The 20,064-nt window shown below is 36.5% G+C and overlaps 1 protein-coding gene across 2 annotated transcripts in view; it reads right to left on the minus strand.

The window, feature by feature from the left end:
• Positions 1-4,641: 4,641 nt before the first annotated feature.
• The window catches only part of LOC132712814 (ero1-like protein), a 44,914-nt gene continuing 29,491 nt past the window's right edge, over positions 4,642-20,064 (minus strand). Inside the window, exons 3-4 of one of the 2 annotated variants that reach the window (XM_060695251.1) lie at positions 19,151-19,317; positions 4,642-7,234 (exon numbers count right to left, since the gene is read on the minus strand). In XM_060695251.1, the coding sequence (XP_060551234.1) occupies positions 7,154-7,234; positions 19,151-19,317 (248 nt within the window). In that variant the 3' untranslated portion in view covers positions 4,642-7,153. Of the gene's footprint in view, positions 7,235-19,150; positions 19,321-20,064 lie in introns of both variants that reach the window. The other variant, XM_060695250.1, reaches the window with a different exon arrangement.

A 20,064-nucleotide genomic window follows, 5' to 3' on the forward strand; every position in this document is an offset into this window, starting at 1 on the left:
TCTCCCAAACCAGTACATGACTGGTATGTGGCGTATGTGGCATATCCGATACACATATATAAAGGACAGCTTGCCTCGCAAAAATAAAGTTTAAAATAAAAGGACTTAAACCCCAGTTTAAACCCCAGGGCTTTTATTTGAACAAACTTGGTAGACACCCATTATAAGATGTTTCATGCTAAAAGTCTAAGGTCTAGCTGGTCAAGTTTTTTCTTTACACATATAGTTAAAAACAATGACACACCTGGGGCAGGGCCAGTTTTGACCCAAGGGCTTTTATTTGAACAATCTTTGTAGACACTAACTAGAAAATGTTTCATGCTTAATATCTAAACTCTAGCTATTCGGGTTTTTTCAAAGAAGATTTTTAAGTTTTTGCCATACACATATTAGGAAAAGACAATGTCACTGGGGCGGGGCCAATTTTGACCCCAGGGCTTTAAAATTTATTTGAACAAACTTTGTAGACACTCACTAGAAGATGCTTCGTGCTTAAAATCTAAACTCTAGCTATTTGAGTTTTTTCAAAGAAGATTTTTTAAGTTTTTGTTATACACATATAAGGAAAATGAATGACCCCCGGAGCGGGGCCTATTTTGACCCAAGGGCTTTTATTACAACAAGCAAATTCGTTGAATTTATATCCCCCGCCGAGTACTGGTTATTATTAACACAACAACTGAAGACATAAGGCTTTATTTATATATTAATCATGGCATAAACTGTAATATTCTTTGAACTTGAAGCCTTGTACCTTCAAACAAGAAAAAGTTTTCACTATATACATATAAGGAAAATCTATGACCCCCTGGAGTGGGGCCAATTTTGACCCCAGGGCTAAAATTTGAACAATTTTGGAAGATGACCTATAGGTTATATCATATACCAAATATCAAAGCTCTAGGCCTTGTACTTTCAGACAAGATTTTTTAATTTTGCATTTTTGAAACTCCTTTTCTGGCCCTGTGACCTACTTATGCAACAGACTGGAACCATTTGATCAACTTTGGCAGGGGACCACCCTAGGATCATTCCTGTAAAGTTTGGTTGCTGTGCAGTCATTTGTTTCTGAGGAGATGTTGTTTAAAGAAATTGCTGACGACGCACGGTGGGGGATCACAATAGCTCACCTAGATGTTAAAACATCTTAATCTCCAGACTTCATTATTCGTAATTTAGTGATGTTGATCATTATTCCTGTAAAGTTGGTCGATTCTAACTCAAGCACTCAAGGATCAAATAACAACATAATGAAACAGTTTTTACTAAGTCAAGGGAAATAACTCTACAAATACTGGATAAATCCACAAGCAAAACCCCAGGAACAAACTAAATATGCTGAGCAACTTTCCAATAAGGTTAAATGACTCTATGTCAAATCCTTTTTGAGTTATATGCGACACATGTTGAAAATTGCAAACATTTTCTAAGTCAAGGGCAATAACTCTAAAAATACTAAATAAATCCAGACGAAAATACCCAGGTGCACAACTACACATGCTGATCAACATTCCTGTGAAGTATCATGACTTTAGGTCAAATACTTTTTGAGTTACATGTGACACAAGTTGAAAACTGCAAAATTTTACTAAGTCAAGGGCAATAACTCTAAAAAAAGTAAAAATATCCGGACGAAAATACCCAGGTGCACAACTACACATACTGATCAACATTCCTGTAAAGTTTCATGACTCTAGGTCAAACACTTTTTGAGTTACATGCGACACAAGTTGAAAATTACAAAATTTTACTAAGTCAAGGGCAATAACTCTAAAAATGCTAAAAATATCCAGACGAAAATACCCAGGTACACAACTACACATACTGATCAACATTCCTGTCAAGTTTCATGACTCTAGGTCAAATACTTTTTGAGTTACATGCGACACAAGTTGAAAATTACAAAATTTTACTAAGTCAAGGGCAATAACTCTAAAAATACTAAAAATATCCAGAAGAAAATACCCAGGTGCACAATTTCACATGCTGATGAACATTCCCATAAAGTTTTCGTTGAATTCCAGCCATTAGTTGCAGAGAACTACTCCGGAAACGAAATTCGGACGTTTTACTAAGTCAAGGGCAATAACTCTAAAAATACTAAAAATATCCAGACGAAAATACCAAGGTGCACAAATTCACATGCTGATCAACATTCCCATAAAGTTTCGTTGAATTCCAGCCATTAGTTGCAGAGAACTACTCCGGAAACGAAATTCGGACGGACGGACGGAAGGACGGACAACGCCAAAACTATATCCCCCTCCCGATTCCATCGGCGGAAACAGTTTTTACTAAGTCAAGGGAAATAACTCTACAAATACTGGATAAATCCACAAGCGAAACCCCAGGAACAAACTAAATATCCTGAGCAACTTTCCAATAAGGTTAAATGACTCTATGTCAAATCCTTTTTGAGTTACATGTGACACATGTTGAAAATTGCAAACATTTTCTAAGTCAAAGGCAATAACTCTAAAAATACTAAATAAATCCAGACGAAAATACCCAGGTGCACAACTACACATGCTGATCAACATTCCTGTAAAGTATCATGACTTTAGGTCAATTACTTTTTGAGTTACATGTGACACAAGTTGAAAATTGCAAAATTTTACTAAGTCAAGGGCAATAACTCTAAAAATAGTAAAAATATCCGGACGAAAATACCCAGGTGCACAACTACACATACTGATCAACATTCCTGTAAAGTTTCATGACTCTAGGTCAAACACTTTTTGAGTTACATGCGACACAAGTTGAAAATTACAAAATTTTACTAAGTCAAGGGCAATAACTCTAAAAATACTAAAAATATCCAGATGAAAATACCCAGGTACACAACTACACATACTGATCAACATTCCTGTAAAGTTTCATGACTTTAGGTCAAATACTTTTTGAGTTACATGCGACACAAGTTGAAAATTACAAAATTTTACTAAGTCAAGGGCAATAACTCTAAAAATACTAAAAATATCCAGAAGAAAATACCCAGGTGCACAACTTCACATGCTGATGAACATTCCCATAAAGTTTCGTTGAATTCCAGCCATTAGTTGCAGAGAACTACTCCGGAAACGAAATTCGGACGTTTTACTAAGTCAAGGGCAATAACTCTAAAAATACTAAAAATATCCAGACGAAAATACCCAGGTGCACAACTTCACATGCTGATCAACATTCCCATAAAGTTTCGTTGAATTCCAGCCATTAGTTGCAGAGAACTACTCCGGAAACGAAATTCAGACGGACGGACGCCAAAACTATATCCCCCACCCGATTCCATCGGCGGGGGATAACAAACTTGGTAGACATTCACGAGAAGATGTTTCAAGCTTAGTATCTAAACTCTAGCTGTTTGTTTTTTTCAAAGAAGATTTTTTAAGTTTTTGCTATACACATATAAGGAAAATCAATGACCCCCCCCGGGGCAGGGCCAATTTTGACCCCTGGGCTCTTATTTGAACAAACTTGGTAGACATCCATTAGAACATGTTTCATGCTAAATATCTTAGCTCTAGCTCTTTGGGTTTTTTAAAAGAAGATTTTTTAGGTTTTTACTATATGCATATAGGGAAAATCAATGACCCCCTGTGGCGGGGCCAATTTTGACTCCAGGGCTTTTATTTGAACAAACTTGGTAGACACCCATTAGAGGATGTTCTATGCTAAATATCTTAGCTATAGGTCTTTGGGTTCTTTACAAGAAGTTTTTTAAGTTTTTGCTATACACATATAAGGAAAATCAATGACCCCTACTGCGGGGCCAATTTTGACCCCAGGGCTTTTATTTGAACAAACTTGGTAGACATCCATTAGAACATGTTTCATGCTAAATATCTTAGCTCTTGCTCTTTGGGTTCTTTAAAAGAAGATTTTTTAAGTTTTTACTATATGCATATAGGGAAAATCAATGACCCCCTGGGGCGGGGCTAATTTTGACCCCAGGGCTTTTATTTGAACAAACTTGGTAGACACCCATTAGAGGATGTTTCATGCTAAATATCTTAGCTATAGCTCTTTGGGTTCTTTTAAAGAAGATTTTTTAAGGTTTTACTATATGCATATAGGGAAAATCAATGACCCCCTAGGGAGGGGCCAATTTTGAACCCAGGGCTTTTATTTGAACAAACTTGGTAGACACTCACTAGAAGATGTTACATGCCAAATATCTAAGCTCTAGCTCTTTGGAATTTTTAGAAGAAGATATTTAAAGTTTTTTCTTTTGGTTGCCATGGCAACCAGAGTTCTGCATGGAATTAAATTCTTTGAACAATTTTCAAAGGTGACCACCAAAGGAACATTCATGTGAAGTTTGGATGAAATTGGCTTAGTGGTTTATGAGGAGATGTCATTTAAAGTAAAAGTTTACGGACGACAGACGGACAGACGACTGACGGACGGACGGACGCTGGACGAAAAGCGATCACAAAAGCTCACCCTAACACTTTGTGACAGGTGAGCTAAAAATGCCATGCCACCACATAAATACAACACTAAATAGTATTTATTTTGTTTCTATACAGATTGCCATAATGCATTGATCACTTACCTATCTGTTATTATCAGATTAGTACCTTCAGAAAACAAGAAACATGGCAATGCCATGAAACCAGGTTTTCAATTATCACCATTGTAGATAAATATGTTGTATTTGAAATACAAATACAAGCAACAAACAATGTAACTATGTGCAATGTAAAACATGAATAATGTAGGAGGAATTGCGCACAGAAGAAGTGTTCACTATATATATTCTGTATAAGGAAAAAAAACAAAGGGCCATAATTAGGTAAAAAATTATCCAATCACAAAACCCCGACAATATGTGCTAGGGCACTTGATGACAAAGCTTCTGTGAAAGTTTGAACAAAATCCGTTGAGAAATGTAGGAAGAGTTCAGCACAGGAGAATTTGTTCAATTCTGTATAAGGAAAAAAAACAAAGGGCCATAATTAGGTCAAATATTATCCAATCACAAAACCCTGACAATATGCGCCAGGGCACTTGATGACAAAGCTTCTGTGAAAGTTTGGTCAAAATCCGTTGAGAAATGTAGGAGAAGTTGCGCACTGTAGAAATTGTTCACTATATATTCTATATAAGGAAAAAAAACAAAGGGCCATAATTAGGTCAAATATTATCTAATCGCAAAACCCTGACAATATGCGCCAGGGCACTTGATGACAAAGCTTCTGTGAAAGTTTGGTCAAAATCCGTTGAGAAATGTAGGAGGAGTTGCGCACAGAAGAAATTGTTCACTATATATTCTATATAATGAAAAAAAACAAAGGGCCATAATTAGGTCAAATATATACCAATTGCAAAACCCTGACAATATGTGTCAGGGCACTTGATGACAAAGCTTCTGTGAAAGTTTGGTCAAAATCCGTTGAGAAATGTAGGAGTTGCGCACAGAAGAAATTGTTCACTATATATTCTATATAATGAAAAAAAACAAAGGGCCATAATTAGGTCAAATATTATCTAATCGCAAAACCCCTACAATATGCGCCAGGGCACTTGATGACAAAGCTTCTGTGAAAGTTTGGTCAAAATCTGTTGAGAAATGTAGGAGGAGTTGCCCGCCCGCCCGCCGACATACCTCAATCTAATAACCAGTTTTTTCCTTCGGAAAACCTGGTTAATAAGATTTTTAATTTTTTTACTTTATGACATAGTGACTGAAAATCAATGATCCCCAGGGGCGGGGCCAATTTTGACCCCAGGTCATTAATTTGAATAATCTTGCTAGAGGTTCACTACACAATGTTTAATGCAAAATGTCTAACCTCTAGCCTTTGTCAAAATCAAAAAGATGATTTTTTTAAATTTTTACTATATTCATGTAAGGAAAACCTATGAACCCCGAGGCAGGGCTAGTTTTGACACTAGAGGCGAAATTTGAACAACTTTGGTAGAGTACCTATATATGATATCATATATCAAAGTTTTGACACTAGAGGCAAAATTTGAACATCTTTGGTAGAGTACCTATATATGATATCATATACCAAAAATACAATCTTGCTAGAGATTAACTACACAATGTTTCATGCAAAATATCTAATCTCTAGCCTTTGTCAATTTAGAAAAGATGATTTTTAAAGTTTTTACTATATACATGTAAGGAAACCTATGACCCCCTGGGCGGGGCTAGTTTTGACACTAGAGGCAAATTTGAACAACTTTGGTAGAGTACCTATAGATAATAACACATACCAAATATCAAACCTCTAAGCCTAGTACCTTCGTACAAGAAGGTATTTTAAGTTTTTACTATATGTACATATAGTGAAAATCAATGAGCCCTGGGGCGGGGCCGATTTGGACCCCAGGGCTATAATTTGAACAATCTGGGTAGAGGTCTACCAGACAATGCCTTATGCAAAATATCTAAGCTCTAGGCCTTTTGGGTCTTTACAAGAAGATTTTTTAAATTTATTCTTATAATTCCTTTTGGTTGCCATGGCAACCATATTTCTGCATGGAATGAAATTCTTCACTCAAGGATCAATCCTGCCAAGTTTGGTTGAAATTGGACTAGTGGTTTTTCACAAGAAGATTTTTTAAGTTCACTAAATAATCTTTAGAACACACACACACAAACAAACAGACACACACAGGTGAATCGCAGGTGGCATAAAAATATTTTCTATGCAGGTCTATATAAGATAATTGACACCTGGAACAGGTCACTTTTGATTCCAGGGGCATCATTTATATAACTCTTTCAGAGTAGGTTATACTATGTCTGACAAGGCAGTAACTGTATGCTCTCCTTTCAGGTGCATAAAAATCACTGAAGGGCCATAACTGTGACACAAATAATTTAACTGGAAAGTGTCAACAATATGCATAACTAGACTTAGTACTTACAATTCCTGTAAAGTTTGGATAATGTAAAAAGGGCCAAGTCTTTAACAACTTTGCTTTACAGTTACCTTGCCCCACTTTAACTTTTGCAACACCTAGACAGATTTCCAGTATAACTGCCATACAACTTCATTGTGCAGTGTTTTATTTGAGTAAATTATTTTGTAAAATGGGTGCTAATATACGCACAATTATTTAAAATAAATGCATACCTAAATGCGTGTAAAGCAAATAATTAACACTTAAGTAAGGAATAATATAATTTCAAAAATTCTTACTTGATAACTTTAAGTAAATCTTCAACACCGTGTTTTACATCCGCATCTTCTTCGCTATCACCAGTAAAGAACCCTTCCTGTATATAATACACTGCATATATCATCACTTAATAATAATAATAAGACAATAAGCTGGACAATACAATATGAGCAAAGTATGTCTGCCCTTTCTATATTGTAATGCTTTTTGACAGTGAATAATTTTACAAGTTTGTATGGGGTGTGTGTAGCTAAGTGATTAAGGTTTATAACTATAAACCATCTGTCCTTCACTGCTTTGAGCTCCAATTGTGCCAGTGACTGAATTATTTCACATGAGGAATGTATCCAGCTAGCTAAAATACCAAACACTGGTGGTTCTTCTCAGATTCCTGTTTGTGCCTGTCACCATCTGTCTTTTAAAGAGTAAGTGCGGAATAAAACCAAAACCTGAAAGTGTTTGTTAAATACAAATGCCTCTGGCTTAGATTCTTGTCAGTAACAATTTTTCAAATAAGGTTTACCCATTCACTCTGTTATAGACAGAAAAATTGGCAAACAAAACATGTCCACAAGCAGAATTTGGAGTAAGCTCTTCTTAATTCAAACCCAAACCTATAAGCTTCAGATAAAAGAACAAGAGGGCCATGATGGCCCTGAGGTTGCTCACCTGTATATAGGCCCCCCCAACCCCCACCCCCCCCCCCCAACGTTGCAGGGCCAATTTAACCCAAGGGCTTTTATTTGCACAAACTTGGTAGACACCTATAAGAAGATGCTTCATGCTAAACATCTAAGCTCTAGCTCATTGGGCTTTTTAAAAGAAGATTTTTTTTTAAGTTTTTACTATACACATATAGTTAAAAATAATGACACCCCTGGAGCCGGGCCAGTTTTGACCCCAGGGCTTTTATTTGAATAAACTTTGTAGACACTTACTAGAAGATGTTTCATGCTTAATATCTAAACTCCAGCTATTTGGGTTTTTTCAAAGAAGATTTTAAGTTTTTGCTATACACATATAAAGAAAATCAATGACCCCCGGGGCGGGGCTAATTTTGAACCCAGGTCTTTTATTTGAACAAACTTTATAGACACTCACTAAAAGATGTTTCATACTTAATATCTTAACTCTAGCTATTTGGGTTTTTTCAAAGAAGATTTTTTAAGTTTTTGCTATACACATATAAGGAAAATCAATGACCCCCGGGGCGGTGCCAGTTTTGACCCAAGGGCTTTTATTTGAACAAACCTGGTAGACACCTATTAGAACATGTTTGATGCTAAATATCTTAGCCATAGCTCTTTGAGTTCTTTAAAAGAAGATTTTTTAAGTTTTTACTATATGCATATAGGGAAAATCAATGACCCCCCGGGGCGGGGCCAATTTTGACCCCAGGGCTTTTATTTGAACAAACTTGGTAGACACTTATTAGAACATGTTTCATGCTAAATATCTTAGCTCTAACTCTTTTGGTTCTTTAAAAGAAGATTTTTTAAGTTTTTACTATATGCATATAGGGAAAATCAATGACCCCCTGGGGCGGGGCCAATTTTGACCCCAGGGCTTTCATTTGAACAAACTTGGTAGACACCTATTAGAACATGTTTGATGCCCAATCTCTTAGCCATAGCTCTTTGAGTTCTTTAAAAGAAGATTTTTTAAGTTTTTACTATATGCATATAGGGAAAATCAATGACCCCCCGGGGCAGGGCCAATTTTGACCCCAGGGCTTTTATTTGAACAAACTTGGTAGACACCCATTAGAACATGTTTCATGCTAAATATCTTAGCTCTAGCTCTTTGGGTTCTTTAAAAGAAGATTTTTAAGTTTTTACTATATGCATATAGGGAAAATCAATGACCCCCTGGGGCGGGGCCAATTTTGACCCTAGGGCTTTTATTTGAACAAACCTAGTAGATACTCACTAGAAGATGCTTCATGCCAAATATCTAAGCTCTAGCTCTTAAGGGTATTTAAAAGAAGATATTTAAAGTTTTTTCTTTTGGTTGCCATGGCAACCAGAGTTCTGCATGGAATTAAATTCTTTGAACAATTTTTAAAGGTGACCACCAAAGGAACATTCCTGTGAAGTTTGGATGAAATTGGCTTAGTGGTTTATGAGGAGATGTCATTTAAAGTAAAAGTTTACGGACGCCGGACGGACGGACGCCGGACGAAAAGCGATCACAAAAGCTCACCCTGTCACTTTGTGACAGGTGAGCTAAAAAGATGTATGAAAGGTGAGGTGTGCATAAATCTTGACATTGCACCATCTAAGGTGACCTTGACCTCTGACCCGGTGACCTGGCTCAAGTGCATAACACAAATTCTCATGATGAACATTTGGGTCTAAAAAAAACTAAATTCATGTTATTTGAAAATTCCTTCATTCACAAAAAAATTATGGCAAGGACAAGTTTTGGATGCACTGACCTTTGACCCCTTAATGTGACCTTGACCTTTGCGACACACACCTGAATTTTTGGTGCGACATAATTGGAGAAAAATATCTACCGTCCAAATACATATTTTATCACACACCCGTGCCGATTTTGCGACTCCGTAAATATGGTATTGCACGGCCGTGCATATATTTTGACGTGACGTCATTAGCATTATACAAACATAGTGTAAAGACGCGCTAAATGTTAGCGTTATACTATAGGCACGTCAATGAAAAATGACTCTTATTTCACTTTAAACGGTCTTTATTTTTGGTATGTGATAAATAGAATATTAAATTCGTGTAAGTTCATTACTGAATTTATTGCACTCGTTGAATAAAATAATATTATGCTCGCCAGAGGCTCGCATAATATAATTTTATTCAACTCGTGCAATAAATTTAGTATTGAACATACACTCATTCAATATCCTCTATTTCATATTTTTATCTGAACTTTGACCCCTATGTGTTATCTTGACCTTGGCTGCAAGGACCTTAATTTTGCATGCGACACCCTGCCTTACAATGGTGAACATTTGTGCCAAGTTATATTGAAATCCCTCTATGCATGTAGAAGCTTTGCTCTGGATAAGTGTTTTTCAATGACATTTAAGGTTGACCTTGACTTTTGATCTAGAAACCAGGGCTGCGTTTCATGGAGAGTCCTAAGTCTTAAGTTTGTCTTAAGATAAAAATTGTGACAATTTTGCGTTTCAAAGAAAGTCTTAAAAAAGGTCCTAACTTATGACTCCTATATTTATGACCAAAAACAGTCCTAAGTCTAGGAGTGTTTAAAAGGTATCTTAAGATTGTCCTAAGTCAAAACCACTCCAAAATCAAACAACTTTTTGTTGAATTTTGTTTTGAAAACTATCTAGAATGATAGATAATGGTCTAACTAAGAAAATAAATCTGAAAAAACCAATATCTTTAATTCAGTCATTAACGCTGTACAGACGTTTAAAGAGTTGTTTACATGACGTCACAATGTAGCGCCAAATATTGCGTGCAAAACAAGACGCATCTATATAGGGTTAACGCACGTTTTTCCGTGTTATAACGTCTGCAGAGTCTCGAGGAACGGTTGGTGCCCGAGCCCGGTAGGGCGAGGGCTCCAACAGTTCCGAGGGACTCTGCAGACTTTATAACACGAAATAAACGTGCGTTGACGCTATTATAGCATAAAATTTTCAAACAGATTCGTGATGTATAGTTTATACAAAACACAATTACATTAAATTCTTGTGCTTGGACGGTATTTATCCAATTCTATGTTTTACGTATGCGTTCCATTTTTCCGGGGCCAACAACTTGGAAAATTCTCGGAACCGAACGAAATTTTGAATTTTAATTGATTTAACAAAGCTTGGCCTTTGGAGATTTATTATCTCAAGAAAAAACAAGATTGCATTTGAGAAAAATGCTATGCCACCGCATTAATACAACACTAAATAGTAGTGTAGGAACAGATTTTCTTTGTTTCTATACAATTTTGAAGATTGTCATAATGCATAGATCCCTGACCTATCTAATTCTTATTATCAGATTAGTTAAATCTGTTGTTAACTCAATAAAAGATCAGAGTAGGAATATATCAATGCACTTGAGTCTAGTGAATTTGGTGTTGAAGGTCATATTTCACACAGCCTAAATTTCATGACCACATCAAAGGACAACATAGTAAGACACTTTGTCAAAATCTAGGTCAGCTGAAATCAAAGTTCACTTAACATCTTAATCTGTACACATGGTTCAAATTTCATAGCTGTACATCAAAGGACAAGAAAGTAGGTCACATCATCAAAATCTAGTTCACCTGATATCAAAGTTCAATTTTACAACTAAAACTGTGCACATGGTCAAAATTTCATTGCTGTACATCAAAGGACAAGAAAGTAGGTCACTGTCCCCTTGGGCAAGGCAAAATTTTGGACCCAAGGGTTTAATTCAAAACAATCTTGATACAGGTCCACCAAACAACATTTCAAGTCAAATATCTAAGCTGTAGCTCTCTCCTATTCAGAAAAGATTTGTTTTATTTTCTGTTTTACTATGTGAACATAATGAGAATCACTGCCCCTGGGCAGGGCCAATTTTAACACTAGGGGCATAATTAAAACAACTTTAGTAGAGAACCCATAGAATATATTATAGAGCAAACATCAAAGCTCTATGCCTTGTACCTTCAGACAAAAATATTTCTTTTTTTTTTTACTATATGTACATAGTGAAAATCAATGACTCCTGGGTGGGGCCAATTTTGACCCCAGGGCTATAATGTGTACAATCTTGCTACAGGTTCACTACATAATGTTTTCATGCAAAATATCTTAACTCTAGCCTTTGTAAATTTAGAGAAGATGTTTTTTTAAGTTTTTACTATATATACATATAAGGAAAACCTATGGCCCATGGGGCGGGTCTTATTTTGACACAATCTGAGGCAAAATTTGAACAACTTTGGTAGAGTACCTATAGATGATATCATTTAACAAATATTCAAGCTCTAAGCCTTGTACCTTCAGACAATAAGATTTTTTTATTTTTTTACTATATGTACATATTGAAAATCAATGGCCCCGGGGGCAGGGGCAATTTTGACCCCAGGGCTATAATTTGAACAATCTTGCTAGAAGTTCACTTCACAATGTTTCATGCAAAATATCTAACCTCTAGCATTTGCTAGAAGAAATTATTTTACTATAAAGTTTTTACTATATACATATAAGGAAAACCAATGACCCCCGGGGGCAGGGCCGATTTTGACCCCAGGGCTATAATTTGAACAATCTGAGTAGAGGTCTACCAGACAATGCCTTATGCAAAATATCTAAGCTCACAGCCTTTTGGGTCTTTACAAGAAGGTATTTTAAGTTTTTACTATATGTACATATAGTGAAAATCAATGACCCCCGGGGCGGGGCCGATTTTGACCCCAGGGCTATAATTTGAACAATCTTGGTAAGGGTCTATCAGACAATGCCTTATGCAAAATATCTAAGCTCTAGGCCTTTTGGGTCTTTACAAGAAGTTATTTTAAGTTTTTACTACATGTACATATAGTGAAAATCAATGACCCCCGGGGCCGGGCCGATTTTGACCCCAGGGTTAAAATTTGATTAATCTTGGTAGACCTCTACCAGACAATGCCTTATGCAAAATATCTAAGCTCTAGGCCTTTTGGGTCTTTACAAGAAGGTATTTTAAGTTTTACTATATGTACATATAGTGAAAATCAATGACCCCGGGGCGGGGCCGATTTTGACCCCAGGGTTATAATTTGAACAATCTCGGTAGAGGTCTACCAGACAATGCCTTATGCAAAATATCTAAGCTCTAGGCCTTTTGGGTCTTTACAAGAAGATTTTTTAAATTTATTCTTATAATTCCTTTTGGTTGCCATGGCAACCAGATTTCTGCATGGAATGAAATTCTTTGAACAACTTTGGAAGCCCTTCACCCAAGGATCAATCCTGCCAAGTTTGGTTGAAATTGGACAAGTGGTTTTTCACAAGAAGATTTTTTAAGTTCACTATATAATCTATATAACACACACACACACAAACAAACACACACACAGGTGAATCGCTATATGCCACCGCATCGCAGATGCTGCGGTGGCATAAAAAAACGTTACATTACTCTACCCTCTACCCAAGACAAAACATGACCCTCAGAAATTCTTAGAATGATTTCATATTGACGGTAGAAAAAAGATCAGTGACATCAGAATCGTTTTTTTTTTTTCAAGCAAACAAGTTTATAAAACAAGAGGGCCATGATGGCCCTGGGGTCGCTCACCTGAACATAGGCCCCCAGGGCCGGGCCAGTTTAAACCAAAGGGCTTTTATTTTGAACAAACTTGGAAGACACCCATTAGAAGATATTTCATGATGTTAAGTTTTTACTATACACAAATAATGAATAACAATGACTTTTGCCCCCCCCCCCTCCCCCTGGCAGGGCCAATTTTAACCCAAGGGCTTTTATTTGAACAAACTTGGTAGACATCCATTAGAACATGTTTCATGCTAAATATCTCAGCTCTAGCTCTTTGAGTTCTTTAATAGAAGATTTTTAACTTTTTACTCTATGTATATAGGGAAAATCAATGACCACTGGGACAGGGCCAATTTTGACCCCAGGGCTTTTATTTGAACAAATTTTGTAGACACCCATTAGAACATGTTTTATGCTAAATATCTTAGCTCTAGCTCTTTGGGTTCTTTAAAAGAATTTTTTTTAAGTTTTTACTATATGCATATAGGGAAAATCAATGACCCCTTGGGGCGGGGCCAATTTTGACCCCAGGGCTTTTATTTGAACAAACTTGGTAGACACTGATAAGAAGATGTTTCATGCTTAATATCTTAGCTCTAGCTCTTTGGGTTCTTTAAGAGAAGATTTTTTTAAGTTTTTACTATATGCATATAGGGAAAATCAATGACCCCCTGGGGCGGGGCCAATTTTGACCCCAGGGCTTTTATTTGAACAAACTTGGTAGACATCCATTAGAACATGTTTTACACCAAATATCTAAGCTCTAGCTCTTTGGGTTTTTTAGAAGAAGATTTTTTAAAGTTTTTACTATATGCATATAGGGAAAATCAATGACCCCCTGGGGCGGGGCCAATTTTGACCCCAGGGCTTTTATTTGAACAAACTTGGTAGACACTTATTAGAAGATGTGTCATGCTTAATATCTTAGGTCTAGCTCTTTGGGTTTTTTATAAGAAGATTTTTTTAAAGTTTTTACTATACACATATAGGGAAAATAAATGACCCCTGGGGCGGGGCCAATTTTAACCCATTGGCCCTTATTTGAACAAACTTGGTAGACTCCCATTAGAGAATGTTTCATGCTAAATATCTTAGTTGTAGCTCTTTGGGGTTTTTAAAGAAGATTTTTTAAAGTTTTTACTATATGCATATAAGGAAAATCAATGACCCCCTGGGGCGGGGCCAATTTTGACCCCAGGGCTTTTATTTGAACAATCTTGGTAGACACTTATTAGAAGATGTTTCATGCTTAATATCTTAGGTCTAGCTCTTTGGGTTCTTTAAAAGAAGATTTTTTTAAGTTTTTACTATATGCATATAGGGAAAATCAATGACCCCGTGGGGCGGGGCCAATTTTGACCCCAGGGCTTTTATTTGAACAAACTTGGTAGACATCCATTAGAACATGTTTTATGCCAAATATCTAAGCTCTAGCTCTTTGGGTTCTTTAGAAGAAGATTTTTTTAAGTTTTTACTATATGCATAAAAGGAAAATCAATGACCCCCTGGGGTGGGGCCAATTTTGACCCCAGGGCTTTTATTTGAACAATCTTGGTAGACACTCATTAGAAGATGTTTCATGCTTACTATCTTAGGTCTAGCTCTTTGGGTTCTTTAAAAGAAGATTTTTTTAAGTTTTTACTATATGCATAAAGTGAAATTCAATGACCCCCTGGGGCGGGGCCAATTTTGACCCCAGGGCTTTTATTTGAACTATCTTGGTAGACACTCACTAGAAGATGTTTCATGCAAAATATCTAAGCTCTAGCTCTTTGTGTTATCTAGAAGAAGATGTTTAAAGTTTTTTCTTTTGGTTGCCATGGCAACCAGAGTTCTGCATGGAATGGAATTCTTTGAACAACTTTGTTAAGGCTTCACACAAGGAACATCCTTGTGAAGTTTCATTATGATCTGCCTTATGGTTTCAGAGGAGATGTCGTTTGAAAAGTGTGAACGGACAACGGACGACGTACGACGGACGACAGACGACGGACGAAGAGTGATCCTAATAGCTCACCCTGAGCATATGCTCAGGTGAGCTAAAAATCAGGCACTAAGCATTATTCACTCAAAGAAATATAAAGAGCATTTATCAATATTAACATAAATAAAAAACATTTTCTCATATTAATTTTGTGTTATCTAGTTTTGTAAGTAAAACGGAGTGTTAAACTGAATGACAGGTAGATTCTACTGTATTTGTTTACATTGACAACTGTCCGTTTCTTAGAAAGGGCGACAACCAAGATTAGCACCGATGCCTACTGTATACGCCGTTTTTCCGGCATAGTTACTTGAATATGCGACTGAGGCCCTCGAATCAATAAATTTCAATATAACAAGAGCGCATGACTCTTCGGCAAACAGGCCAAATCGTCATTTTTTGTTTGTTTGTTTACTGGGCCCTGTATGTATTGCGCATAGGTGAAACCGGGCTATAACAAGAGCGCGTGACTATGTTAACACATGGTTTTGGTCCCGTTATAATATGGGCAAAAGAGGGAAAAATAGCCGATTTTATGCTATAATAAATAATAATATTACTGCGCGCTGTACAATTGCAGTGCGTAGCAAGCAAAGGGGTTCGTAACCATTTTTTTTACTATGAAATTAAATAAAACGGTTATTTTATCGTTTTTCGTGAAAAATGGTATATATTTTCACTCAACATGATAAGAGGGCAAAACATTACTTTTTATACTTGCTATAATCAATAACATACTAAATCCAATCCGGGATTATGCTCGTGCCATTGTATATGTAACTTTTTTCAGGAGAGCGAATTGGTCATAAGTCTTAAGTTTAAGACAAAAGATAGGACAGTTACTTGAAACGGTCTTAAGTGCAAAAACATTTTCTCCTAAAGTTTGTTATAATTCCTAGGATTTAGGATTAACTTAGGACTCTCCATGAAACGCAGCCCTGGTTCATGTGTGCGACACAGCTTCTCATAGTGGTGAACATTTCTATGAAGTTTCATTTGAATTCTTCCAAGCGTGTAGGAGATATGCTCCAGACAAAATTTGGACGCCTGCGCCCGCCTGTTTTTTTTAAACAGGAGTATAAAAAGAGAATTCCATAAATTTGGCCTTAACAGTCAAGGTTCATTTAAGGTCAAAGTCACATCTAAATTATTCAATATGTTTGTTATAGCAAGTCTTGTTTTATCCAAGTTTAAATCAAATCCCTATATAAATAGGAAAAGAATGATAATTTAACACAAAATTCAATAATTTGACCTTAATGGTCAAGATCATTTACAAACTCAAGGTTAAGGTCAGTTCATCCTTTCAATAGGTCTTGTTAAAAATGTTGGAGAAAATTGTAAATTTATACTAAGAAAAGGGTCATAACTTTGATAAAACATAATAAAGCCACAATTGAAACTCCATGTGTACAACTTCACATGCTGAGCAACATTTCAATAAAGTTTCATGACCCTAGGTCAAATGCTTTTTTGGCTAACTGCAACAGTCGTTGAAAATAGAAAAGTTTTACCAAGTCATGGGCAATAACAAATACTGATTAAATCTACACACAAACACCCACATGCTCAACTACACATGCTGATCAACATTCCTGTAAAGTTTCATGACTATAGGTCAAATATTTTTTTCAGCTACGTGCCACATAAATTGAAAATTGTAAAGGTCAAGGGCCATAACTCTGACAAAACAGAATAAATCAAAAATTGAAATTCCAGGTGTAAAACTTCACATGCTTAGCAACATTCCTGTAATGTTTCATGACCCTAGATCAAATATTCTTTGGGCTATGTGCGACACAAGTTGAAAATTACAGGATTTACTTAAGCAAAGGCAATAACTCTACAAATGCTGAATAAATCTCACACACCAATGTGTACAACTACACATGCTGATCAATATTCCTATAAAGTTTCAGGACTCTATGTCAAATGCTTTTTGAGTTTCATGGGACACAAAAAAAACCGAACAGACAGACAGATTCTAAAAACCACGCCCCCCCCGCCCCCTACAGTAGGGGCACAAACCAGAAAAAGCCGATCATATGCACAACTACACTTGGTACTGATCATTCCTGTAAAGTTTGGATGTAATTGCACTTGTAGTTTTTGAGGAGTAGTCCTGACAAGATTTGTGACGGACAGACAGACAGAAGGACAAAGAGACAGACAGGTAGATGGCAGAGAAGTGATCCCTTTATGTTCCAACTACTTTGCAGAGGCAACACAAAAATCCCTGCATCAGGGTTTTGTGTGTGACACACCATTATACACCAAAAGTGATGTAAGCTGGCACTACTAAAATTACAAATCATAGGCAAAAATAGCAAAAATCAGCTAAAATAAAGGAAAATTTAGACATTTAACTTTGAAGGTCAAGGTCATTTATGAATGAAGGTCAAGTTTAGTCTTGCCTTGTGAAGGTCTTGTCCCAAGAGTTGTTGTTGCAAAGTATGAAGACAAGGTTAAAGTTTGCAGACAGCAAAGGGAACGCGCTAGACAAAAAGCACTGCAATGGAAAGATAACCAGGTTTTCAACAACCAAGTTTTGATGTGACAGCAATCAAGAGGTCAAAGTGCACTGAAGTTATTACATGAAAACTAAATACATTAACCTTGATCACAGACACCTGGGAAGCAATCCAAAGCTGCCTCTTGATATAAGCTATCCATACATCAAGTTTGATGTCAATAGGCCAAGGCAAACTCAAGTATTTGAGCAGAGACTAAATTTCTATTTTTAGTAACAGTGACCTTGACCACTGACACCTTGGTAGCAATCCCAAGCTGCCTCATGATATAACCTACCCATACACTAAGTTTGCTGTCAATAGGCCAAAGCAAACTGAAGTTATTGAGCAGAAACTGAATTTCTCTTTTAGTAACAGTGACCTTGACCTTGATGACAGACACCTGGGTAGCAATCCCAAGCTGCCTCTTGATATAAATTCATACACCGAGTTTGGTTTCAATAGGCCAAAGCAAACTCAAGTTATTGAGCAGAAACTAAATTTCTTATTTAAGTAACAGTGACCTTGACCACAGACACCTAGCTAGCAATCCAAAGCTGCCTCGTGATGAAGGCTACCTACACACCAAGTTTGGTGTCAATAAGCTGAAGCAAACTCAAGTTATTGAGCGGAAACTGCATTTCTATTTTCAGTTACAGTAGTCTTGACCTTGATCACTGACACCTGGATAACAATCCCAAGCTGCCTCTTGATATAAGCTATATATACACCAAGTTTGGTGTCAATAGGCCATAGAAAACTCAAGTTACTGATCGGAAACTGAATTTCTATTTTCAGTAACAGTGACCTTGATCACAGACACCTGGGGAGCTGCCTTTTGATATAAGCTATCCATACACCAAAATTTGGTGTCGATCGGCCAAAGAAAACTTAAGTTATTGAGTGGAAACTGAATTTCTATTTTTAATAACGGTGACTTTGACCTTGATCACAGACACTTGAGCAGCAATCCGAAGCTGCCTCTTGATATAAGCTATCTATACACCAAGTTTAGTGTCAATAGGCCAAGCAAACTCAAGTTATTGAGCGGAAACTGAATTTCTATTTTTAGTAACAGGGACCTTGAACTTGATCACTGACACCTGGGTAGCAATCCAAAGCTGCCTCTTGAAATAAGCTACCTTAGTATACCAAGTTTGGTGTCAATAGGCCAAAGCAAACTAAAGTTATTGAGTGGAAACCAAAAGTTGACGCCCACCGATTTCAGCGTTACAATAATCCAGTTTTCGTTGGAAACCTGGTTAAAAATTAGTTTGACCATCATATACCTCTTCAAAGTATGGAGCTGCTTTTGCAAGTGCTCTCAGCTCAACTAAGTATGTGAAGTACAGATTCTTCAGCCACTGAGGTCCATGTCCATCTGTCTGAGAGTGATCAAATCTTCGCTGGAATTCTTCAAGGTTAGAGCCCCACTGCTCTTTACCATAACATGTTGCTGCTGAATGGAGAAAAAACTTAAAATAAATATTCACTTCAGAAAGCTGGAAACAATATCATACAAACGTCACGGACACCTGTTTGTTTTAAGCTTTCTATTGCCAAAGTATAAAAAAACAAAGATAATATTAAATGTGGCAAATTGTTGCAAAAATCACTAATTTGACAATAAAGGTCAAGGACATTAATCAAATTTTCTTTTATGTCTTGTCAAATTAATTATTTTGCTAAAGTATGAAGACAGTTCATTCATTACTTACAAAGTTATAGCAAATTAATGCATAAACAAGAGGGCCATGATGGCCTTATATCGCTCATCTGATAATTGAGGATCTGAATTGTCAGTAATGAATGAAAGGCAGACATAATGCATAAACTTAAACTGATATCATAAAAATCATATCTGCACCTGATATAGTGCAAATGTTAATCAGCATTTTTTCCATTATGCCTTTTATATGCTGCAACCTTTTTTTGATCACAGATGACCTATATTCAAACCTGAACTGGAAGTCATTCAAACAACTTTTTCAGACCAATGTTCAGGATATTTGGGCTAAAAAGTAACCTCTAGAGTGGTAACAAAGTTTTTCTATTTTTGATCTGTGTGAACTAGATTTTGACCAGGGATGACCCATGTTCAAAGCTGAGCTAAAAATCACCAAACAACTTTTCTGACAAATTTTCAGGATATTTGGGATGAAAATATTACCTTAAGAATGAGAACAAAATACCTTTAGAATGT

This window comes from Ruditapes philippinarum, unplaced genomic scaffold, assembly GCF_026571515.1.
Source record: "Ruditapes philippinarum isolate M1 unplaced genomic scaffold, ASM2657151v2 ctg106_1_1_1_1, whole genome shotgun sequence".
NCBI lineage: Eukaryota > Metazoa > Mollusca > Bivalvia > Venerida > Veneridae > Ruditapes > Ruditapes philippinarum.